The 25,142-nt window shown below is 41.3% G+C and overlaps 3 protein-coding genes across 4 annotated transcripts; all 3 read left to right on the top strand.

Moving 5' to 3' along the window:
• Positions 1–128: 128 nt before the first annotated feature.
• map3k2 (mitogen-activated protein kinase kinase kinase 2) lies at positions 129–10,043 on the top strand. The gene is made up of 17 exons (XM_084574429.1): positions 129–968; positions 2,226–2,298; positions 2,724–2,842; positions 3,041–3,081; positions 3,174–3,273; positions 3,360–3,473; positions 3,727–3,823; positions 3,994–4,124; positions 4,308–4,387; positions 4,489–4,553; positions 4,648–4,740; positions 4,821–5,060; positions 5,143–5,291; positions 5,393–5,524; positions 5,630–5,759; positions 5,932–6,109; positions 6,321–10,043. The coding sequence occupies exons 2-17, from the start codon at positions 2,244–2,246 to the stop codon at positions 6,538–6,540; spliced, it is 1,944 nt and encodes a 647-aa protein (XP_084430555.1). The 5' UTR covers positions 129–968; positions 2,226–2,243; the 3' UTR covers positions 6,541–10,043.
• A 3,594-nt stretch (positions 10,044–13,637) lies between these two features.
• On the top strand, positions 13,638–17,748 carry LOC311509632 (uncharacterized protein). The gene is made up of 4 exons (XM_084574872.1): positions 13,638–13,958; positions 15,823–15,991; positions 16,065–16,180; positions 16,267–17,748. The coding sequence occupies exons 1-4, from the start codon at positions 13,815–13,817 to the stop codon at positions 17,050–17,052; spliced, it is 1,215 nt and encodes a 404-aa protein (XP_084430998.1). The 5' UTR covers positions 13,638–13,814; the 3' UTR covers positions 17,053–17,748.
• A 53-nt stretch (positions 17,749–17,801) lies between these two features.
• On the top strand, positions 17,802–25,128 carry cyp27a2 (cytochrome P450 family 27 subfamily A member 2). 2 transcript variants are annotated; one of them, XM_084574869.1, is made up of 9 exons: positions 17,802–18,095; positions 18,772–18,962; positions 19,062–19,261; positions 19,349–19,546; positions 19,643–19,806; positions 21,640–21,806; positions 22,578–22,659; positions 22,737–22,970; positions 23,436–25,128. In XM_084574869.1, the coding sequence occupies exons 1-9, from the start codon at positions 17,838–17,840 to the stop codon at positions 23,550–23,552; spliced, it is 1,611 nt and encodes a 536-aa protein (XP_084430995.1). In that variant the 5' UTR covers positions 17,802–17,837; the 3' UTR covers positions 23,553–25,128. The 2 variants fall into 2 exon arrangements, with proteins under 2 accessions (XP_084430995.1, XP_084430994.1); XM_084574868.1 differs by lacking the exon at positions 23,436–25,128 and having other exon boundaries at positions 22,737–23,422.
• The last annotated feature ends 14 nt before the right edge of the window (positions 25,129–25,142 follow it).

The raw sequence follows: 25,142 nt of genomic DNA, 5'->3' as shown, positions 1-25,142 counted from the left end.
ATAAATAAAATTAACTTCACAAACGAAGTAAGACAAAGCTAAAATTATTCTGTAATTTATTAACTGAACATACTACTGAAAAAAAATAACAGAATCACCGATTTGCGTTTTTTGCAATTATGTTTTACGCCAAAATTAAATATGTTAAAGACAATGTCCTGTCAAAATTATTGGTTTATTTACAAATTACTTACTACTTGCAATTAAAAATTTATTGAGTTATTTCCATTCGAAGAAGACCTAAATTGTCAAATAAAACTGTTAATTCAAATGCCGCAATATCTATTAACAACTCAACCAGGTTCAGGTGAGAGTAAATGTTCAGTTGTCACTGTGCTATGTGATATTAAAGTATATAAAAAACGCTTAATGTATTTATTTGACAGGTTTCAGTCGTGATCCAGGAAACTAATGCATTTCTCTGACATCACAGATTGTGTTTTTGTTGGACACATCCAACCTTACACCTGTCAAGCACAACAAAATAAAAAAACGCTGTTTCCGGTAAATGATTTTCAAGTTAAAATACCGACTATGTTTTTCTTCTCATCGGAGGCCATTTTGTGTTTTTATTTTGTCAACCAAATCTCATCACTTCCGGTAACAATTTGTCCATTACCCGCTAGCTTGGCGCGACTGTGGGGTCAACAGCGAGCGAAGCAACCGTTAAGCAGGCTGTAAAGTACTACAAAATGAAAGCTTTCGATTAAATTTACTTTTTTGCTACTCCACAAACGCGGCGGTACTTTGTTGGACGAATCGTTATCTTGCCATTTTTCTCACTGGAAATATCCATCGGGCTAAACTGACAGGCATCGGGCCTCTTCGTCGTGGCCCAGCAGGACTCGAGTGAAGTTGGGGACGGACTGCCAAACTTCTGCTTCCTCTAGCGGCTGTCCGCAGGGCCCGGGGCTCCTGTCACCGGCCCTGTGGATGAGGAAGTGAATACTAATATAATCAGCGCCCAGGTAAAATATCTAAGATGAAACGGTATCGTTCAAACATTTAATTTGTTCGTTTAATTGCTGCTTTTACGGCCGTGCAGATCGGACGAGCGTTGAAAAGCTATGCGGCTAGCAGTTAACTTTAGCATTAGCCTAGCTTGACAACTTCCCTGGCCTGACAGCTAGCTGTACACGCAACTCTCGGTTAGCGCTAACCACTTAGCTTCATAAATAAGCTATTTATTTTCGGATACTCGTGTTTTGGGGACGCTTTTCAAATTGCAGTATCCGTCATTATGAACAATTTGGCATATATCGTAATGTCAAATCGGCTAGCAAGAGTTGTTAGCATGCGGGGGCTTCTCACCTGATGCTAGCAAGTTAATTTTAAGCTCGCTAATTATCTACCAGTGGAGGCCATAACAGTGTCAGTGTTGTTGGTTTTAAACTTCGCTGTGACCAGGGGTATTTGATTCCTAGCTGGTCAGCACAGGAAAGGGACGTTGTCTGGTTGAAATAATGGGAAGTGCTAAGCTAATGTTAAAATTGCAGGTTTCTCTCCAACGTGATTTACTTGTCAGGTTTCACGTCAGTCACAGACTCTGATCAATCTGTGGTGATCAGAGATGTCCCATCATCTCTATCCATTTAATTCTCAGCAGAGGCCATCTTGACTTAAACTGCCTGTTTTGTTCATACTGATGGTGTCACATCACGACTTCACACAAACAGCTAACACACTTAAACCATAATATCATGGCAGCATGTGATGATTGCTTTAAAGAAATGCTGGGGAAACATTAATGTATTGATAAGTGGCTCATAAACCTCTTTTATTATATATCCAAGTTCTTGTTGCTCTGCTGTTGTGCCTTAATGTCCCTTGTATCTGACAGCTCTAGCTGCAAATTAAGATTTTACGTAGGTTTATAGTCTGACTTTTGTTTTGCAAAGTAGTTTGAATTTGCTTCTGCTCGACAAATATATGACTGTAATAAATATTGCAATGCGAAGGAACTGCTAATGTAAAAAATGGCTAGGAGAAAGAAAGTCTGTTTCTGGTTCACTTTAAATACCTGATAAATCTTCATGTTGACGCAGAAACCGGAAGATCTTCAGTTATTGTGATTAAAATGTTAATACCCTACATCTTACCTCGTGCATCTGACTCTGAGTCATCGTTAACAGATGTGCTGATCAATCAGCAGCTTGGGGCTTTTTTTTAAACACGCGTGTGATCAACTGCATGTCAGGATTTATGTTTTCCTTTTGCTTTTGCAGGAGAAAGGAATCTCTTTGATGGGAGAATCCTCTTTCCTGGCCTCCTGGGTCAATCGGCGTGCCACGATGATGGGTATGTATGTGCACCGTGAGGTAGTGTTACTTTCGGGCAGTCAGCCAAAGTTGTCTTTTTGACAAACCTACAACTCAAGGAACGTGTTTTTACTAACCAGAACAATGGTTCTTTGTCATCTTTGCTTTACAATAATCCCCTGTGTTGTGTGTTTAAGCGAAAATGCATGCAGCGTGTTGCTTCTGCAGAGCTGGAATGATCACAACAGTGTATTTTTAAGTATTTGTAACCCTGAGAAGTGTTCTAAATATGATTTGTTGTGAAAAATGGATTTCGCAGTTTTCACATTGTCAGTGTATAGGTATGTGTTTTGAAATCAGAGACTTTTGTAGATTTTTCTGTCTCAGTTTTTTTGAAGTGTTTCTTTTCCTCCGTTTTCATCGACACTGACGCGTTACAGAAACTAAAACTATGTTATCTCACAGATGAGCAGGAGGCGCTGAACTCGATCATGCAGGACTTGGCCGAACTGCACCGCTCCAGCCGTCCTGCCGTGTTCCCGTCAGACCTGGGCAAACCCAAAGCCTCATCGCCCAAGAACCAGGTAACCAGTGTGATATTATGAAGGATGGAGGTGAACACGGTGTCAGTGGAAGTACGAGAAATGCTAGTGACCAAAACCTTTGCACAAATCATCTTGACCATACTCCTTGAGAAAAAACTACTTGTAGAAACATTTTTTGTGTTATAAAGCCACTGTTTGTTGCTCTGTATTTATTGTGTTTATTGCTGACTTTGACAGAACGATGTGAGAGTGAAGTTCGAGTTCAAAGGGGAGAAGAGGTAAGGCCTTGACCTGCTGCAGCAGTTTAAAGCTGTGAGTGCAGACCAGCAGCAGCGCCCTCTTGACCTCTGACTTTTCGTCTTCTCTGTAGGATCTTGCAGTTCCCTCGTCCTGTCAAGCTGGAAGACCTGAGGGCGAAAGCTAAAGTGGCTTTCGGTCAGACGATGGACCTTCACTACACTAACAATGAGGTACAAAGCGAAAAGGGACCGTTTTTCATTCTGACGCTGAATTGAAATGGTTGACGTCTTCACCATCGTTGGTTTTCCTCTTCCAGTTGGTGATTCCGTTGAAGACTCAGGACGACCTGGACAAGGCCATAGAGCTGCTGGATCGCAGTGTTCACATGAAGAGCCTGAAAATCCTCCTGGTGCTCCAGATGTCCTCTCAGGTCAGTCAGACACAAACATCACAGTAGCTTTGTTTTAAATGGTACAAAGATTAAAATACGACAAGTAATCTTTATTAAGACATAGTTTTTTAAATGTTCTCCCTAAACTTTAAACTTATTCTTTACATGTTTCGATTAAGTGAAAACCAGTCGCAAAACAAGAAGTTGCATTGTCTTCTGACTCTCTTTGCTCTCTTTGTTTTAATGATTTGCCAAACACATGAGGTCAAATTGGGTTTCTTTGTTTCTCCAGACCTCTTCTTCCAACATGGACCTCTTGCCGTCTCACGAGGATCTGGACAACACGGGATTCAGGGTTGCAGACAAGAAGAGCATGCTGGCTTTGATAGGTGAATACTGTCTGATATTCAGCCTGCACAGAAACGAAGCAAACTCAAAGTTTACGTTATCATTTTACCCCAAATTAAATGCCAGACATTAAGCTGCTGATGCACACAAGTTCAACCTTTAGACATTAACCATAATATCATCATTGATGTTGTTCCCGATCCAACCTCAGGTTCCCATTCAACAGACCGCAGCTCTCCTCCTCCAGGATACATTCCCGACGCTCTCCAGCAGGTGGCGAGGAACGGCTCCTTCACCAGCATCAACAGCGAGGGGGAGTTCATTCCTGAGAGCATGGACCAGGTACCAACACTCAGGAGTGTCGCTTTTAGCTTTTATTGCAGCGAGGAAGAGTTTTGTTAACTTTAATAAAAGCCGTTGCACATTTTGGATCCAGAACATATTCAGTTATACACCATTAATAATATTCATCTTAATGTGGCTTGCTTGTGAGTTTGTTTTTCTGAATTCCTTCCTTTTCTTCAGATGTTGGACCCGTTGTCCATGAGCAGTCCAGAAAACTCTGCATCTGGAAGTTGTCCGTCTCTAGACAGTCCACTGGACAGGTCAGGAAATTTAAATCAAAAACATACAACAAATAGAACCAGATCTAACGTGACACACATATATAAAACCAGAAAGTTTATTTGTTGACTTTGTTGTGCAGTGACTACCCCAAGTCCAGAATGCCCCGAGCGCAGAGCTACCCAGACAACCATCAGGACTTTCCAGGTACATGGTACATCTTTCATGCAGAGTAAAGCTGATCTAATACAAATACAACACTGTATAAATAATATGTAATCATCCCTCGTTTCTTCTGCAGAGTATGACATCCCAGTGTTTGAGAAGTCAGGGAAAGGGGGGACATATCCACGGCGATACGGCATTCCCTTTGGCCTTCAGGATTATAGTGATGGTGGGTAGTTTTCCTGCTAAACAAACAGTGTAACTTTATAAATAAACTAAAAACATCATTGTTGCTGATCGTCCACGCAGGGAGGAAAACCTTCCCTCGAGCTCGGCGAACGCAGGTTCACGGCTTCCGCTCGCCGGTCAACTTCAGCCCAACTGAGCAGTCGCCCAGCACCAGCAGCGGCAGCAGCGTCTTCACTCCCGACCTGGAAGAGGCCCCTGGGCCGGCCAGGAGGCCACGGAGGGGCAGCGACATCGAGCCAAACCCTAACCCAACGACTGTGCCAACCCTTTCCGTCATGGACATTAGTCCACCCAGCCGCTGTAAGTCCTCGTTTTGAGTTTATCAGCTGATACAACAGGTGCATCCCAGTATGTTCAGTACCTCTGATCTCTTTGTGTCCAGCTCCACGTGCTCCAACCAACTGGCGGCTGGGGAAGCTCTTGGGTCAAGGGGCATTCGGACGTGTTTTCCTGTGCTACGACGCCGACACTGGACGGGAACTGGCAGTAAAACAGGTCCAGTTTGACCCAGAGAGTCCAGAGACCAGCAAGGTATGTGTCGGCTTTTAAAGAGGTTCTGATATTCAAAGCGTTGTGATGTATTATAGTTCGTATCTTGACAGGAAAAGTGTTTGTTACTCTTTAATTTTTAGGAGGTGAGCGCACTGGAGTGTGAAATTCAGCTCTTGAAGAACTTGTGCCATGAGCGGATCGTCCAGTACTACGGCTGTCTGCGAGACACGATGGAGCGAACGCTCTCCATCTTCATGGAGTACATGCCCGGAGTGAGAGCTCAGTTATATTAATATGAGTGTATCATATATGAAGGAATCCACTGGAGTCAAGTAATGAGATGTCCTGATCATTGTTTCCTCTTCCGTGACGCCCAGGGCTCCATTAAGGATCAGCTGAAGTCGTATGGAGCACTGACGGAAAACGTGACGCGCCGCTACACCCGGCAGATCCTGGAGGGAGTCTCCTACCTGCACAGCAACATGATCGTCCACAGGGACATCAAAGGTGAAATGATTTTACTTAAAAGGTTTCAGGAACTCTGAAAGAGTATTTTTAGATAACAAATGTAGAAATCAGAAATGTACATAATCTAAATGTGGAAAACGACGTAGAAGAGTTCAAAGAAGGTTGATGGAGGAGGAAGAAGTAGCTGAAGTACTCGGTCTTCTTCCTTCAGGGGCCAACATCCTCCGGGACTCTGTGGGTAACGTGAAGCTGGGAGACTTCGGCGCCAGCAGGCGGCTGCAGACCATCTGTCTGTCAGGAACAGGCATCAAGTCAGTGACCGGGACCCCCTACTGGATGAGCCCTGAGGTGATCAGCGGAGAGGGCTATGGCAGGAAAGCTGATATCTGGTGAGACCACCTGTTTATTGCTCTTACTCTGCTGTGTACGGCTTCTGTATCCCAACATTTCCTACAGAATGAAGCTCAGCTACTTCAGCTGATAATGACTCTTTAAACCATCCCATCAGCTGACAGCTCAGGTCATCTTTGACTAAAGTGGTCCTGAACAAATTAGACCTCAAACCTCTTACTAAAGGGAATTTTCTTCCCGTCGTTTCAGGAGCGTTGGTTGTACCGTGGTGGAAATGTTGACGCAGCGACCTCCGTGGGCCGAGTTTGAGGCCATGGCCGCCATCTTTAAGATCGCCACCCAGCCCACTAACCCGGTTCTCCCCGCCCACGTGTCGGACCACTGCAGAGAGTTTCTCAAGCGGATCTTCGTGGAGACCAAGCAGCGTCCGTCTGCAGATGAACTACTGAGGCACATCTTTGTACATTAGCCCCTGAAAGTTGAACCCCCGCCCGCCTGTCGAACTGCCACACACGGCCTTACCTGGTGGGATGCTCCTGCCTCCCTCCTTCTTCACTCTGAGACCACATTGGACCAGGAAGTAAAGGCTGGAAGAAGGTGGGGTGTCCGGGCGGGGGGGCGTGTACCTGCTCCTCCCGTCTCAGTTTTTATGAGACTGCCATAGAATTTTTATTTTATTTTTCTCCGCAAGTTGCACCTTAATTTCTCAGACACGGAGGAATCGAGCACTTCTTCCCGAAGCGATGAAAAATGACTCCTTTTTTATGTTTGTACGGTTTCTGTCTTCAAACGCGTTGGAGTGGGATAGTGTCGGTGTTGTGGACCTGACTCTGGAGTGGCCCGACCCCAGAATGTAGTCTCCTGCCAAAACCCAGAGCGACGGTGATGACCTGGGCCCGCTGCTAAAGACGAAACTAAATCCCAGATGCAGAGAACACTCCCTGAAAAGTTTCCACTCACCCGCCCTCGTCCCTCGTCTTTGTCCACTCCGTCTTTCCAGTCGAGTTCGCTTCAGTGTCCACCTCCCCTCCTCTTCGGTCCTCATCTTCGTTCTTTGCCGCGTGCCTTTTCTGTTTTTAAGCGCAGTGTAAGAATGAGTCTTGTCTTGTGTTGATTTGCCTCCTCGATAAACTGCCTTCGCACCGTTCGCCCCGAAAACCAGCTGATCTCAGTTCAGCCGTAACGTCGTTTCTGCCTTTTCTGTAACAGACTTGTGGTACGGAGCAGTGATCAAACTGATCTCAGCTCGGCTCATTTGGTTCGTTCGCCTCAGACTCTCCATCTGTAGAAGCTGTCGTGTTAAAGTGAAGCGTGGCCGGTGATGTTTGGGATGGATCTGTACGTCTGCTGCAGCTTTTCAGCGCTAAGTTAAGACTCCTGTCGTGGCAGATGATCATACGTTCACATTCAGTCCTGAGACGAGAGAGAGAACAAGGAGTAAAGCAGATCATTGATTAATAAGTCAATTAAGATAAAGTTGCAGCTGCTCAGATGTAAATATTTAATTATTTTGAAAGTAAATTCATGAAATATATCAAAGTTTAATGGACTGAACAATCTGTGAATTAAGAAAAATTGAAATCAGGAAATTCAGAAGGTACTTTAAAGAAAGGAGTCTGTTGTTTGGTACGAGAGCGTTTCAGTCTCTACACTGAACAGAATCCAGTCTGGTCGAGTTTGTTCTGCCATGACAGACGAGGTGAAGCAGGAGAGGAGCTTTTAGGAGTGTCGACACTGTGCTGCAGTGAGAAAACTCAACTGTTGTCCGTTTAATTTCAAACTAAACACGTGGTGAACATGAAGAGGTAGGAGCCGGTGTTTGCAGCTGCTCATCATTTAACCCACAGGTACTCAGAGCTCTCTCTCTCTCTCTCTCTCTCTCTCTGGCAGACATCTTGTTTTAGTTTTGTGCGCTCACACAGGTTCGACTCTCACTTGAAGACGTTTACAGTATCTCAGAGCTTCGTTCTCATGTCGGTCAGCGCTGCAGCCTCCGTTCTTGCCAAATCAAATGCATCGAAGTCAACTCGTCACTTTAGACAGCCCACAAACGTTTCCTGCAAGCCCAGACGGTTCAGCATCGACTCCACAGCTATGCACACACACACACCCAACGGCAGGATTCGCTCCATTTCCTACAACCTGTCACACCTCGGCTCACGTTGGTTTGTAGTTGTGACGGAGCTGCAGCTGCTCAGATAAAAAAAATAATAATCTGGCTTCAACCGATGGTATGGAATTCATTCATTGCAGAGCTGTTAGCTGGAGTGTTGATTCTGCTTATTAAAGGTGCAATCAGCTTTGTTTCTCTGGCTCTCTGCAGCAGAGAGAGTCGGTTTGATCTGTTGTAACTTTAACGTCCCGTCGGTCAGAATAATAGAAACTAAAAACCCTTCAATCTGTTCCATGTTTGGTAGAAACATAGGTTCTTCTAGATATTGGGTTTGTGATGGTACGTGAAATTAGCAGCTCGGTTTGTGTTTGTGTTTCTGTCTTTCGCTGCACAGATTCATGTGCATAAATTAGTCAAAGAGAGATTTTGGTTCTTGCATTTGCTGTTGATGTTGTTGTAGTTCCCCCCTGTGGCCACTAGGTGGCACTGAGCAGCTGTGTCTTACTGATTGCACCATTTAAAGGCAGGAGACGCTCCTCTCTTCACCATCCTCATCATGATTTTTCCCTGAAGGCACTTAATCTGAAAGGTTCCCGCCTCTGTTGCTCTGTGGTAAATGTGTCTGTACGTCCACACGGGTTGTGGAAACCTGGAAATTATGCATTTTCACAACGGTACGCGTCCAAAACGAAAGCTACGGAGAAGAAAGTCATGAAAGCATTCATGGTTGTATTGAGTTTGAGGCGGCTGACGGTCAACTGTCGGGTACAGATGGACGTTGAGCTGTAAACGCCGCCAGCACTGGTAAACCTTAATACGCACTACCATTATGCACTATCGATTATTCACTGATGCTTTTCCACGGTTCCTCGTCGGCTGTCGCTTGTCCAGCTCGGTTCAGCGACCTTTTCTTTGCACATTTTAAAGACTGTTTGTTTTATTTTTACAGTGAGAGAGAGTGTGTGTGTGTGTGAAGAGGTGTGTGTGAGTTGCTGATGGTTCAGTTAACCTTCACATGAATGTAATGTCTCATTTTTACCGTCAGGTGGCCTCGTTCACCACAGTGGATTAACTCTTCGATACCAGTATTTAACACCTTCAAACGCCAAGATACACCTGTAGTTCTCTCCTTAGTGTCTAAAGCCACTGCTGCCACTCCTGAATGTGTGTGTGTGTGTGCGAGTGTGTGTGTGTAATTTGTACGTTTGTGTGAGTTTATAAATGTGCATTTACTGCAGATTGTGCTCGTTGGACACTGCGCCCAAAATGCCTTGAGCATTCTGACTGTAGGGGTTGAGAGCGTTAAAATAATAAAAGTAAAAATTTAAAAAATAAAAGAAAATGTACAAATGTATAAAATTAAATTGTACCCTTTTTTCTTTATTTTTTTTTTTATTTTTAGAAAAACAAAAATACACTTATATCTCACATGTTTGGTCTCTGTGTATTGTAAAAGAAGCCATGTTTATAATTCTGATTGGTTTGTGACCAATGCGCCTGTTTATATCAGATCTGTATATCAGTGGTACGCATAATTTTTTAATATATATTTTTTATTTTACTTTTTTTTTAAATGGGAGATTTTATGCATGGTTGGGTCTTGAGAGACGCAGCGGTGCCGTCGAATGGTTGCTGTTTTTTGGCAAAATTCTGGAGTATTGCAACAGCTCTGTGTTCATAATTATAGCAATTATGACTATGACAATGAAAACAATAAAAGATATTTATTTCATGTTGTTGGCATTTTTAATGAGCATATATTTTTATGCAAAGGTTTCTCTTAGCTGCAGCCTACAATTAGGATTAAATAAACATCTGAAATATTTTTTATAACCTACAGATGTCCCTGAAGATAATTTTGGATCCGAAGATGAGGAAGCTTAATGATAATAAATTGAGAAAGATAAATAAAATTACATATAATTATAAGGCTGTTTGTACACTGCCCTCCGGTGGCCACAGTTTGTAACTACACCTGCGCCTTCTGTAATCGTTACCACCGAAGAACTGGGGTCAATAACTGTCTAGAAATAAAAGGAATATTTAAAAAAAAAATATATATATATATATATACAGAAACATTAAGGGATTTATCATCAGACCACAGCTCTAATTAATAATTCTTTACAGTTGTATAGTCAACGAAAACCAATCAACAACCAGTTACTTACCAAATGTGTTTTTTTTATGCCCTCTTGTGGCCACAGATGGTAACTACAATGTAAATCACGTGAAGTTAGACAAATTGCATATAGCTTACACTTCCGGTCAAAATATATTTAAAAAATAAAACATTATTTTTTTATTATTTATTATTACAGAATATTATACAGTGTCCAAAGCGAAGAAAGGCAGAAGTTGCGGATATATACAACACCATTATTATTTTATTATATTACAAATAATTATACTCCAAAACGGAGAAAGGGTTAGTCGAGCTAGCAGTTATGCTAACCCCCATTGGCACTGCCAGTATTGTTTTTATTTCTTTAAAATAAGCGGCCTAGGTTTTCAAACGCACTTCGAAATAATTCGCGTACATCAACAAATGTTTCTTTAATTTTATTGATTATTTTAGTCGTGCATTGCTGTCGATTGTGTTTAGCTTGACGTTTAGCGGATTCACTTTGCCAATCGGGAACACGTAGCTAGCGGAAGTGCGACAGCTTTATGTTATTGTACGGCTTGATTGATAAGGCTGTACACTGCCACCCGGTGGCCACAGTTTGTAACTACATCTACGCCTTCCTTAAATGTTACACCCGAAGAACTGGGGCAAATAAATGTAAGGAAATAAAAGGAATATTTAAAAATATATATATACCGAAACAATTAGGGATTTGCCTCAGACCACAGCTCTAATAAATTATTCTTTATTCTTTTAGTCAACAAAAATCAGTCTATTACCAGTTAATTACCAAATGTGTCTTTTATGCCCTCTTGTGGCCACGGAGAGTAACTACAATGTAAATAGTGTAAAGTTAGACATTTTACATATAGCTTACACTTCCGGTCAAAATATATCTAAAAAATAAAACATATATTTTTATTATTATTATTTTACAGATTATAATGTGTCCAAAACGAAAAAAGGAAAACGTTATGGATACATATATTTATATTTATATGTATAATACACCATTATGATTTTATTATATTACAGAAATTGATACTCTTTCCAAAACGGAGAAAGGGTTAGTCGAGCTAGCAGTTGTGCTAACCCCCAGTGGCACTGCCAGTATATTTTTATTTATTTCAAATAAGCGGCCTAGCTTGTCAACGCACTTTGAAATAGTTCACGTACATCAACAATTATCTCTTTAATTTTATTGATTATTTTACTCGCTCTAGTTATTTTTGTGGACTTACATACAGACCACTAGTGTTGCTGCCCTCTGGTGGCCACACAGTTGTCATTACAACAAAGTGTCATCAAGCTAAATTAGATAAAAGAATTACAACGGGCAGAACTTTTTATTGTAGAAGAAGCTGTGTTTATAATTCTGATTGGTTTGTAAAAAGTGAGTCTGTTTATATCACGCATAATTTTTAATATATATATTTTTATTTCACTTATTTTTTTAAATGGGAGATTTTATGCTTGGTTGAGTCTTGAGTGATGCAGCGGAGCCGTCAAATGGATGCTGTGTTTTGGCAAAACAGGTCTGTGTTCATAATTATGCCATTATTTTTAGCTGGAATATTATAATAACTTACAGATGTCCCTGAAGATAAAATTTGATCTGAAGATGAGGAAGCTCAATGATATTAAATTGTGAAAGATAAATAAATAAAATTATAGATGATAATTATGGTTGGTTGATAAGGCTGTACACTGCCCTCAGGTGGCCACAGTTTGTAACTACATCTACGCCTTCTGTAATCGTTACACGCGAAGAACTGGGGAGTCAATAACTGTCTGGAAATAAAAGGAATATTTAAAAGATATATAAAGCGAAGGGGTTTACCTCAGACCACAGCTCTAATTAATTATTCTTTACAGTTGTATATTCACCGAACACCATCAATAACTGTTAATTACCAAATGTGTCTTTTATGCCCTCTTGTGGCCACGAAGAGTAACTACAATGTAATTAGTGTAAAGTTAGACAAGTTAGTTGCTTATAGTTTACACTTCCGGTCAAAATATATCTAAAAAATAAAACAACACATATATTTTTGTATTATTTTATTATCTTACAGAATATTATACTGTGTATACAAAACGGAGAAAGGTAAACGTTGAGGATATATATAACAACATTTATGCGAGAGGCCATTTATGTGAAATAAAGTAGCCAAACAGTGCAGACACCGAAAATCCGCTGTTACTAGGCTGTAATTATCACGAGCTAGCTTATCTAGCCTAGGTTGCGTCACTCACTCGCTCTGATTATTTTTGTGGATTTACACACGGACCACGAGTGTTGCTGCCCTCTTGTGGCCAGAAACGGTCACTACAACTGGAGTGTTGTCAAGTTAAATAAATTACATACGTGCAGTACTTCCGGTCAAACAATTCCGAAGTAAAAGGCGAAATAGCTTTGCACCGTGATGAGGGCAATAAATACGCCAGATGAAAATAAATTGACCCTTGTAAATTACACTCTCAGAAGAATTATTTTATATATATTTTACAATTACGTTTAATATTTAAAATTACGGAAGCGTATTGCTGCCACACTGTAGAAAAAAAAAGGCTCAATATTATGTAATTACATGAAAGTTTCTTGTTATAACATGATATTTTTCACGTTTTAACAAGATAAGTATCACGTTATTTCATGAAATTATCACGTTATTACATGAAATTATCACGTTATTTCATGATAATGATATTTTCATGTTATAACGTGAAAATATCATGTTATTTCAAGATAAAATATTATCACGTTATTACATGAAATTATCACGTTATTTCATGATAATGATATTTTCATGTTATAACGTGAAAATATCATGTTATTTCAAGATATATTTTCACGTTATAACGTGAAAATATCATTATCATGAAATAACGTGATAATTTCATGTAATAACGTGATACTTATCATGTTAAAACGTGAAAAAATATCATGTTATAACAAGAAACTTTCATGTAATTACATAATATTGAGCCTTTTTTTTTCTACAGTGTGGCAGCAATACTCTTCCGTATAAAATAAATTAAATTAGAAAAGTTTTACACATTTTTATTATTATTAACTCCAGTGTAGACTGTTCAACTGAATGATTTAATTATTTAATTTCCTTAACGTTATAGTATATATTAATATGCCATAAAGTGTGTGTTTACTTGATGTACACCATGAATGTAGTTATAACAGTTTGAGTGAAATCAATAAACATTTTAGTCAGCTGTGTTTAATCGCTAATTAGGCTTTTAATATTAAAATATAACATATTTACGCGTGTTTCTATTTGAAGAAACATCCAAACATCTACTAAAATTATATAAATTGTATTTCGGGTTGACGGTAAAATAGTTGACACATATAAAGCTAGATTTAATAGCATAACGAACACTTCCGCTACAGACTGTCAAAATAAAACTCAACATTGAAAGAGAAGGTTGCGGAAATCGATGCACTGCAGCGACTTTTCACTGTTTTTACTGTGCAGAAAACACCATGGAGCGCCGACGGAAGCTGCTACGCCTCGTTGCCTGTGCGGCAGTACTTCTATTAGAAAATACACCAGGAAAAAGAAAACCAAAACGTCGCATTTGGAAGAGAAACTGGCCGGATACGTGCAGTCTGCCGACAGAGCTAACGGTGAGCTAACGGGCTGTTTGTACACTAAGGATGCTACGTGTTAGCATGAGGGCCCTTATTTGCTTTAACGGTCACACAGACGAGCGACAGCTATTATAGTAGCTAAATTAATAATAACTGTTAATATTATTAATCTCCAGCTTCCAATGGATGAGTTATACCAACATGGCGGACCACCGTTCCAATCAGAGACGTTAACAACAGAAAGTCTCTTTGGAACGCATGCGCATTGTCGCTATCCTCAATACGCCTCAAAATAAAATATTTTTCAAAGCGTTTTTTTTTTTTTTTTTTTTTTTAATATAAGACATATTTGTACGGTGGCCCTGAAGTGCAAATCACAACGGCAAAAGCGAAAACACAACGGCAAATCAGAAAACACAACGGCAAATCAGAAAACACAACGGCAAATCAGAAAACACAACGGCAAAAGCGAAAACACAACGGCAAATCAGAAAACACAACGGCAAATCAGAAAACACAACGGCAAATCAGAAAACACAACGGCAAAAGCGAAAACACAACGGCAAAAGCGAAAACACAACGGCAAATCAGAAAACACAACGGCAAATCAGAAAACACAACGGCAAAAGCGAAAACACAACGGCAAATCAGAAAACACAACGGCAAATCAGAAAACACAACGGCAAAAGCGAAAACACAACGGCAAAAGCGAAAACACAACGGCAAAAGCGAAAACACAACGGCAAATCAGAAAACACAACGGCAAAAGAGAAAACACAACGACATTAACCAAAACGGAAAGGGTAGTGAGGTATATTGACTTCTAAAAGAAAAACATTCTTGTAGGATTCTGGCGGATGGCCAGATGGTTAAGTGTTTATATTAGTGTCAGGACCAGCAGACTTGAAGTTGGGAGTGATAGTTTGGGAGGCCTAAGAAAATATGCTATGTAGGAGAAGATGGTATGGTGTATAGTATGTGTGATATGAGCTCATGTTCAGCTGGTATGCATTAAGTTGTAGACGAAATGCATGTTGTGTTTTCTGATTTGCCGTTGTGTTTTCTGATTTGCCGTTGTGTTTTCTGATTTGCCGTTGTGTTTTCGCTTTTGCCGTTGTGTTTTCGCTTTTGCCGTTGTGTTTTCTGATTTGCCGTTGTGTTTTCTCTTTTGCCGTTGTGTTTTCGCTTTTGCCGTTGTGTTTTCGCTTTTGCCGTTGTGTTTTCGCTTTTGCCGTTGTGTTTTCTGATTTGCCGTTGTGTTTTCGCTTTTGCCGTTGTGTTTTCGCTTTTGCCGTTGTGTTTTCGCTTTTGCCGTTGTGTTTTCTGATTTGCCGTTGTGTTTTCCCTTTTGCCGTTGTGTTTTCGCTTTTGCCGTTGTGTTTTCGCTTTTGCCGTTGTGTTTTCGCTTTTGCCGTTGTGATTTGCACTTCAGGGCCACCGTATATTTGATATATTTTCTAATCTTCCATCTCAGTTTACGTTGTAACTAAAAGGTTAGAAAAATAAGTAATCTCTCCATCATCCGGAAGTAAACGTTTCTCTTTCAAATTAAGACGCAATGCTTTGATTACATAGTAACAGAACAAATAATTGTTTCTTAAATATTTTGGTGAAATAAGTTATTCTGTTTTATGTATTACTTTATTTTTGGTGTTATCATTTATTTTCAATGCGTCCGATTATATCAGATGTTGTAAATGTGTCATTATTAATAAAGTGAAACAGGACATTCATGCGCCTCTGCTCTGTTCTCTTCATTCTCACAAATTCAAGCCGATGAAAGCTGATTACTCATTACAGTTTGTTCATGTTCAGTATGTATATAATGATCCAGACTCACATTTCTTCAAACAGCAGTTTACCATGTGAATTATTATTTTATTTTATTTTATATTGACAGTCCAGTGACAGCCGAAACGACTTCTTAAAGTTTGTGAAGATGACCTCAGAAGAGTTTGACATTTTGCTGAGGAGAGCTGGTCCTCGACTCACCAGACAAGACACCAAATTACGAAAAGCCATTCCAGCAAGAGACCGGCTGTCTTTGACTCTGAGGTTTCTGGCAACAGGTTGGTAACGGTGGCATTTGTGTTTGTCGGGGGCCTTCGGTTGTTTTCAGTTGTGTTTGTGTTTTTCTTCTAGGAGAATCCTTTAATTCTCTCAGCTGTAAGTACAGGATGGGAGGCAGCACCGTGTCAAAGATCATTTTAGAGACGTGTACTGTTTTACACCAGCTGCTTAAAGAGGAGTTTCTTCAGGTAACCTTTGAAAATGACAGTATTTGACAGTCTTTGTTCTCTCTCGATCTTTAGCTTCATGTTTACTCACCATGTTTCATATCCAGATGCCAAACTCGGAGGCAGCATGGCGGACTGTAGCTGAAGGTTTCCTGCTGAAGTGTCAGTTCCCTCACTGTGTCGGAGCTCTGGATGCCAAACACATCGTGCTCCAAGCCTCAGGCCACAGCAGCAGCTTCCACAACAAAGAGTGCTCTGTGCTGCTGACAGCAGCTGTCGATGCAGATTATAAGTTCCTGTACGTCAGCGTCGGAGCTCAGGCTGAAAACACAGATGCTTTTGTCTTTGAAGAATGTGACTTTGGAAGACTTCTGGATCAGGGTTTGTTCAGCCGTCCTCCTGCAGATCCTCTGCACAACTCAAACACACTGTGTCCGTATGTCTTTGTCGGGAGTGATGTGTATCCTCTGCGCTCTGACCTCATCACTCCTTTCTCATGTGAGGACTTGGACGCCGGTCAGAGGCTCTTCAACCAACACCTGTCCAGAGTGCACAGCGTTGCTGAAAACGCTTTCGGGATCCTCACCAGTCGGTGGAGGATTTTCCACACCAGCATCTATCTGCACCCTGAGAAGGTGGCCACGATCACGCTGGCCACCGTGTGTCTCCACAACTTCCTTTGTGGGCGGCGCTCGGAGGCTTACCTGCCAGCTGGCCTGGTGGACAGCCAGGACGGCACACTCAGTCTGGTGGAGGGCTCCTGGAGGAGTCAAGGACTGGGTGTGATGAGAGCAGTCCAGAGAAAGCAGGCAGGAAGCTGCAGCCGTCCGGGAGAGGAGGTACGAAACGGCATGAGGGACTACTTCCAGCCTCCGACAGGCAGCGTGACATGAGTCCAACGTCACCAGCCTAGAGCTTCATTCAGGATCAGAGAAATCCAGTCTGCTGAAAAGACCTTCAGTCCTCTGTGTTGTCGTCATAATTCAAATGAAGATGAACAGATGAAGGGCAGAGAATGAAGGAAGAGGGCTCAAGTCCTGCATTCAGTCAGGTGTGATCACAGGAAAGATGGGACAAGACAACGCAAACAAAAAGCACATCAGACCTCTCCTTATTTTGCTGAAAACACCACAGACTGTAAAACAAAACATTCAGCTTCATGTTCATACAAATACCATAAGAGCTGTCATTTTAACCCAAAACAAACACTCCTCATATTTCAGTTTTTCTTTTAAAAAGGGGATGTTGCAAAAACAAAACTTGTTGAAAATGTGTTGAAAGTCCTGTTGCAAGGTTTTCTGTGTGGGATGTTTTTCTTCTCTTCAGCTTCTCTACGGTACAGATTTCTTCTTTGGTTCTCAGCTATTGATTAACTCACTGGTGAATGAATCAGCTGACTATGAGAGGAGAGCACAGTATGTCAGCGTTGAACTTTTATTTTTTTATATATGCAATGAATTTTGATCGTTTTATCCGTGTGTAATTCAGGATCAATGCAGGGGCCTAAAACCACACCCTGTAATCAAAAGTCTTTGTGTTAAAATAAATCAAATACAAACTTCCCTTTCTGTTTGGTTTTTAGTGCAGTTCTTATATCTGACACAAGGGGGCCCTACACCAAGAAGAAAAGGAGAAAAAAAAGTCAAACAAACAGTCCTTTCTTTCAGACACTTCTACTATGGGTCTCCCGGCGGCGGCAGCCTGGCAACTGCGGCTCCGTGCGCTCTGCTCCCGGACACCGAGAACTCCTCGGCTCGGTCCTCTGCTCCGACACGGAGCTTCCCCCACCGCCTCGGCCAGAAGAAACTCGAGCGTCCAGGCGACGAGCGAGGCGGTGAAACTGAAGAGCATCGATGATCTGCCGGGGCCTCGTCTATCCACAACTCTGTACTGGCTGTTCGTTAAAGGATACGCGGACAAGAGTCACTTACTGCAGGTATTGCTGCAAGGTGTCAGCACAAGGCATCTTTCATCAACTCATTTTACTGTGATTTAGTGTCTGTTACTGAGAGCAGATGGAAAACTAACTACAAGTTTAAGTGTGAAACATATACATGTGTTTAAATATAGTTCTAGTTCTGTGCTGTATAAGTATATTTGCATCTTTTTTCTTTCGGTAAAAGTTTGTATTATTAAGGGTACTGTAGTATATTCCTTCATTTTAGTGTTTAAATGAAGCTGGTTCAGTTGAAACTAACGTGACTATTTTTTAATTCTGAGTTGATTATATGTTACAGTTTATAAAATATAGATTGAAAGCAGCAGTGATGGGAATAATAATGATAAGATTCAACTTTAATGTCACACATGTTCAAATACAAGGCAACAAAATGCAGTTAGCATCCAACCAGAAGTGCAAAAGCAGTAAGCGGAAATTATGTACATATGGAAATTTTTAATTAAGCACACTGTGTTCCAGCGTACACAATGACTACAGTCATCTGTATTTGCCTTATACATCTTTGGTTAACAGAAACTGTGGCACGTACAGGAGGGTATATATAAACTATGACTAAGAAGAACAACTTTGTTAAGGCAACACCTCTAAATGTCACTTTAAACTCCATTTTTTATTTATGTTTTTAATTAAACTCACTGACATGAAATTCTAGGGCATACAGAAGAGTCTGTATGGACCCATCTGGCGCTCCAGGTTCGGGCCGTTCGACATAGTCAATGTGGCGACTCCAGACCTCATCGCTCAGGTGATCCAGCAGGAAGGCCGCTACCCAGTCCGAGCTGAGCTGCCTCACTGGCAGGAGTACAGAGACCTGAGAGGACAAGCGTACGGGCTGCATGTAGAGTCAGTACAAACCACATTACTTTATTAAACAAGTTCATCAAGGCTCCTTTATGGGTCCCCTTAAGTGTTATTGATGAAGAATTGTTTTTTAATTAATAGCACAGGACCACAGTGGCACCGGATGCGCACAGTCCTGAACCCCAAGATGCTGAAGCTGCGGGAGGTGGCAGCCTACGCTCCTGTCATCCACCAGGTGGTTTCTGACCTGTTGCAACGCATCGAGCTCCTCCGAAGTCGCAGTCAGGACCGGGCCACAGTTTCAGATCTGCCAGCTGAGCTCTACAAGTTCGGCTTTGAAGGTGGGAGTTACTGTGGCAGTACCTGAGGTGTAGGTTGGTGGGCACCGTTTGAATCTTTAGAGCCTTTTCCTGACTTTTACTCTGCAGGTATCTCCTCTATCTTGTTTGAGACCAGACTGGGCTGCCTGCAGGAGGAGATTCCCCACAGCACCTTGCGCTTCATTGACGCTGTCAGTGACATGCTGACTATGTCTGAGACTGTGGTCCTCTTCCCACGCTGGAGCCGCAGCATCCTCCCCTTCTGGAAGCGCTTCGTTCAGGCCTGGGATGACCTCTCTGATGTAGGTATGTAGCTACAACCACGGAGAAAAGTCGTGCAGAATTCCAGGTTTGAGTTTACTTACAAGTTAATTATGTGGCTTCTGTGCTTTTGCATGGCAGCCCAGACACTCATCAACAGAAGAGTTGCTGAAATTGAAGCTCAGGTGCGCAGCGGGGACCCTGTGGAAGGCATGTACCTGACTTACCTGCTGGCATCTGACAAGCTGACCAGAGCCGAAGTCTACATAACTGTTACAGAGCTGTTGCTGGGAGGAGTGGACACAGTGAGTCAGGGGGGTGATGGTCCCATTACTTTAATACTGGTGAAAAACATTCATAAAAATTTCCGTCACAATTTCCCATAAAGTAAACTTGTGCAGACATTACTCATCCATCTTGTGATGATACTTAGAAGGAGAGCAAACAGAGGCCTGAGACGAATGTCTTGCTTAGAGTTCTGCTGTAGGTTTGATAATTGTTTTAACGCCTTCTTTAACTGTGAAAACAGGTCTGGGTAGTTCAGCTGATCGAACCTGCCTTAATCCAACCGTCAAGCACAAATGAGAGACGTGTCCCGATACCTAACACCGTACTTCGCTTGTCAGCTCAGTTCACCATTAGCTTGCTACGCCTGCATCTGCCCCCTTCCCACAGGGGATTGTATATCAGATTACAATAAGACACGCATGGATGCAGACAATTACCACTAGACAGAACCATTTTCAGACATCAAGCCTGATATGTTTGCGCAGGCAGAATCACAGCTTTATAGGGAATTAACTTGGTGTATTAACTGGAAAGAAAGCACAGGAACTGGCCCCTCCATGTAAACAGGAATCAAAATATAGGTTTCTATCTCCTCAGGTTGTTCTTAGTGTTAATTGTTCTGATACTTAGTTAATTAAAGCTAAATAAAAAGAGGGATGTTACGTCACGTTTGAACCATTAATATTATATTATTAATTATGAATATTGTCCAGCGTTAAGGCAGCTGATAAAAGCTCCCTCCATAATAACTATATACCGTGCACAGTTTATCTGCATGTCGTTATCAAGCTGAAATCTAAAAAGATGAACCCGTGAAGAAGAACTAGCAGCCTGCACCGTCATCTGATGTTTGCAGCGCTCGTGTCAGACAGGATGCCTTCGACACTGTGGTTTTTCATCATCTCTGCTGTCAACACCGCGAGAGGAGACATATTAGAGCAGATTATCTGTTAAAGCAGATTAGTTACAATCCAAGTTTCTGCACAGTCACAGAAGAATGAGAACATGTTTTTAACTGTATCAGAAGTAGGATGCTGCAACAAACAATGACATTTATTCTTTTGTTTATATTTGATATCTGTTAAAGTGTTAAAGCTAGGTAACAGGAAATTAAATATGTTGTGGAAAACTCTTCTGTACAACAGTGTGCAGAACTGGCTCTCACTTTATACCTTTTTTTTCTTTTACAAATGCCATTAAATCTACTATAATACAAAAATAAGCAGTAGTGTAAGCCTCCCAGTTAACTGGATTTTTATACGCCCCTGATTCAGACCTCAGTCGCCCAGTCATCGAGGCATACGTGCTCCTGCAGCTTTCTGAGTCTGCTAGCACACACAAGCTCAGGAATGATCGCATCACGTCCAACACAAGCGGAGCTGGCTGCATGCCCAGACCGGCCTGACGCTCAGAGATGTGGGTTTAGCCTCAAGCTACATGTTTGTCTAATCTAAAAATCTCAGGTTTTCACAACTGTTACGAGAGCAGCGATAATGCCGTCACACTTTGATCAGGAATATCATACTGTGCAGAGAAAATGGGAAAACACAAACGTTTGACCTTGTACCGTGAAAAAGATTCCTGAATAAGAAAAATAAAACTCGTCAAAAGGAGATAAAGCAAGACTTTAAAAAAGGAGTTCGCTTTCCAAGAACAGATGTAGATGAAATGGTTCAGGTTGTGTTCTGACTAATATATGGTGGGGGACATAGACTCCTAGGTTTGTTAAAGACATTTGAGTTCAGAAAGAAAATTGAAGAGGCCTGTTTTTCCCGTCTCCATGTTGAACGCCGCATACCACAGCCAGTATTTACTCAACCTTTTCTGTTCTTCCCCTCTCCTTATCTCAGACGTCCAATACCTTGTCCTGGGCGTTGTACCGTTTAGCGAGAGACAGCAGGGCCCAGGACCGACTGTACAGCGAAGTGAACTCAGTGTGTCCCGACAGACGGGAGCCAACCACGGACGACCTGAGCAGGATGCCCTACCTGAAGGCTGTCATAAAGGAGACGTTACGGTGAGCTGAGCACTGTTAATGCACTTTGTCTGACCTTTCACATTTACTCACAGCAACAGGAACAAACGCTCTGTGTCTCTGTTGGTGACACATCTGGGTATGTTCCAATTCTCACAGTCGCTGTATTTGCCAATATTCAAGTATCAACTAAAATAAAGTTCCCTCTCAGTATGTGTAAGCTTCATTTTGCATTATTTTGCAATCTTATATCTAGCTGATAAGACAGCAGACTCAAATCAGTCAGTGCAGTCGTCACAGTGTTGGAGAGTGGAGACTTGGCATCTCCAGCTTTTCTGTGGGAGGGTTCAGCTGAAGCCCTTGAGATTTCAGACAAACAATCTTAACAGCCTTGTATTCTGTGGTCCAGTGTTTTCCAAGAGAGTGTACGAGGTTATCTGGGTTCACAAGTGGAAAATATGTTCTGGGAAAGTACTTTTGGGGGTAGTTGAAGGAAGTAAATGAGTCATCAATGAGAGCTGGATTTAATTCGAGAAGAACAAGTTCTGTTTTAAACAATACTAAAGGGACACTTTTTGTTTCGCAACATCTACCCTGATAGTGTTGTAATCCAAAATTTGAGTGTTGATTCATCTTGGCTAAGTTTGAACATGTATTGTTACATTCCAAGTTTGTTCTAATGTGATGAAAATAATACAGTTCGAAAGGTTAACACATACAAAGGAGCCATTAACTATGTCAAATTACACAATTAAAATTAAGCTAAACAGACACGTCAGCTATGAACACACTCTCTATGTCTGCCTCCACCAGCCTGTATCCCGTGGTACCCGGAAACGGACGCTTTGTTTCAGAGAACGAAGTGATCGTGGACAACTACAGGTTCCCAAAGAAGGTAGGAGAGTAGAGGATGTAGTGCCCTGATGCCTTGTAGTGCTCCTTTGTAAAGTGACTCATATTCTTTGTTTTCAGACTCAGTTCCATCTGTGTCATTACGCCACCTGTCACGATGAGGCAGAGTTTGTGGATGCGGAGAAGTTCATCCCAGAGCGATGGCTTCGTGAGGTCCCGGGCAGCGGCTGTGGCAGGCCGTCAGCTGGCTTCTACCAACACCACCCGTACAGCTTCATCCCGTTTGGTGTCGGGGTACGAGCCTGCGTCGGGAAGAGGGTGGCAGAGATGGAGATGTATTTTGCTCTGTCCAGGGTGAGTGAAAGAGGCAGAGAATTACCCTCTTTGAACAAGCAGTTAAAAGTTGGTTTTGGAACAAAGAGAGTCTTGTGTGCCTTTGTGATAAAACAAAGCGTTTCTAATTCAAACCAGATGTCTTTCAGTTTAACTCTCTGAACAAATAAACACAGGTTTCACACAGGGAATGAATCTCATTTCTGAAATCAAGGTCTTAAATGTCTTACTATTGATGAAATGTGTCACATTTTGATCAAATCAAACTGAACATAATATATTTACTTATAAAATCTGTCATTTCCTAAAAACTTGCAACTTTGGCGCCTGCCTCGAACAGTTTATCAAAGTTTTTAGACTACGCTCAAATAAACCTTAAAATGCTAATTTGAACGGCTGCGTTTTAAGGTGAATACATTTAAACAAAATGAAGGTCCAGTTCTTGATCCTGCGATATTATGATTGTGACTGTGTGTTGTCCTGCAGCTGATGCAGCACTACAAGGTTCAGCCCGAAGACGGCGCACCGATCGTGGAGCCTAAAACTCGAACGCTGCTCATCCCTGCAGAGCCCATCAACATCCGCTTTGTGCCCAGAGTCTGAAGGTGGCACCACTGATAGTCAGCAGCACCTGTGTTTACAGCGAAACATTTCCCAGAGGTTATGGTCTTATATCATAGTTCAATTAAAGGGCTAAAAGGATCTTTGTATTGATTAGTGTTATTTAAAGATTTAACAGAGATTTAGTTTTGTATGCATCTCTGTGTGGTAGGTTTATACTGGTATGCTTAGTCAACATTAGTTACAGCCATAGACTTCATATATATAAATATATGTATGTATACAGAATACAGTCTATTCTTGCAGCACTATCATTCCTCAGAGGTAACGTTGGTCAAATCCAAAGATGGACAAAGGTCTTCCCCCTTCAAAGCACATTTTTCTTTCTTTCTTTTCAATTAATCTAACTGAATGTTTTTCGTCTTGTCTCTGTCGTTCTGCCATTTGACGAAACCTGCTTGGTTGAATGAATGTTAATTTTACAGCTTAGACGTTGTCATATGCACGTTCAAGTATGCAAATAACTCAACGCACTTTTCACAGTGTTTACTCACCAGCACATTTTTGAATGAATCATTTTGAGTTGGATTCAACCCAAACAAGTTGAGTAATCTGGTTTGGAATTTAAATAAATAGTTGTGCACATCAGACTTGTCGTTGACAGACTGCCCCCTCCTGACAATGAGGTCGAAATACAGTCTCTTTTTGACACTCCAGTTAAAAAAAGAGGGATGAAAAGGAGAGATAGGAGAGGAAACTAGAAGGAAAGAAGGATCTTCATCATTTATTTTTATTTTTTTTCATTATTTAGTTTGAAAGAAAATGCTTCTGCAGGAATATAAATGTATTGTAATCCTTTCAGGGCACATGTGGTTGCATGTTCATTTAGCATTGAGACCAAACAGATATGAAAATAGACATTCCTAATAAATCATTGTGGTGCTCAGGAGACATTTCAATCAGTTGTTTAAGCACAAACCTATTTACTGTGGAAAACGTTTCATTCTGTTACTTCCTGTAAATTTAATGTTCATATATGTGAATTATGCCTTCTGTTGCACCACACTCATAAGTTTGTACTGATTCATGTTAGCATCTAAAAGTCAATTAAAGTTTGAATCGCAATGTTTCACATTCTCTGGAAAACGTTTGTTGAATTTGTTTGACAGAAACAGATCCCTGAGAAACGGGAGTTCCTCTGGGATCAAATATCACTGAGCTCATAGAGTAGCTGGGCACAATTATTGATTCTAACTTGCAGAATAAAACAATATATTCTACTTGTATGTTGCACATTTCCAACAAATCTTCAATTAATCAAATTATGCAAGCTTCCTGCAGTAGAACATATGTGTGAGTCACTTTTGGCTGCAGTGAACCTTGAAATAAAAGGTATGATGGAAGGAAATGATTTTTATTTGTGCCCTTGGTAAAGCACAGGGAAATAAATAAGCCACAAAAAAAGTCACAGACAGATATTTGCCTCAACAATGCCATTTTTTTTTATTTTGAATGTGATATCATCTTCCTTCCTGTGATTCTAGATGAAATCTCTCAAAAAAACACTGCACTGCTACAGAGCAAAAACACACCGGAAGTGCTGCTGCTCGTCCCTATATTTGATCACACATG

Source organism: Chelon labrosus, assembly GCF_963514085.1.
Source record: "Chelon labrosus genome assembly, chromosome: 24".
Taxonomy (NCBI): domain Eukaryota; kingdom Metazoa; phylum Chordata; class Actinopteri; order Mugiliformes; family Mugilidae; genus Chelon; species Chelon labrosus.
The sequence above is the reverse complement of the archived record's forward strand: the minus strand, read 5'-3'. Positions and strand labels throughout refer to the sequence as shown.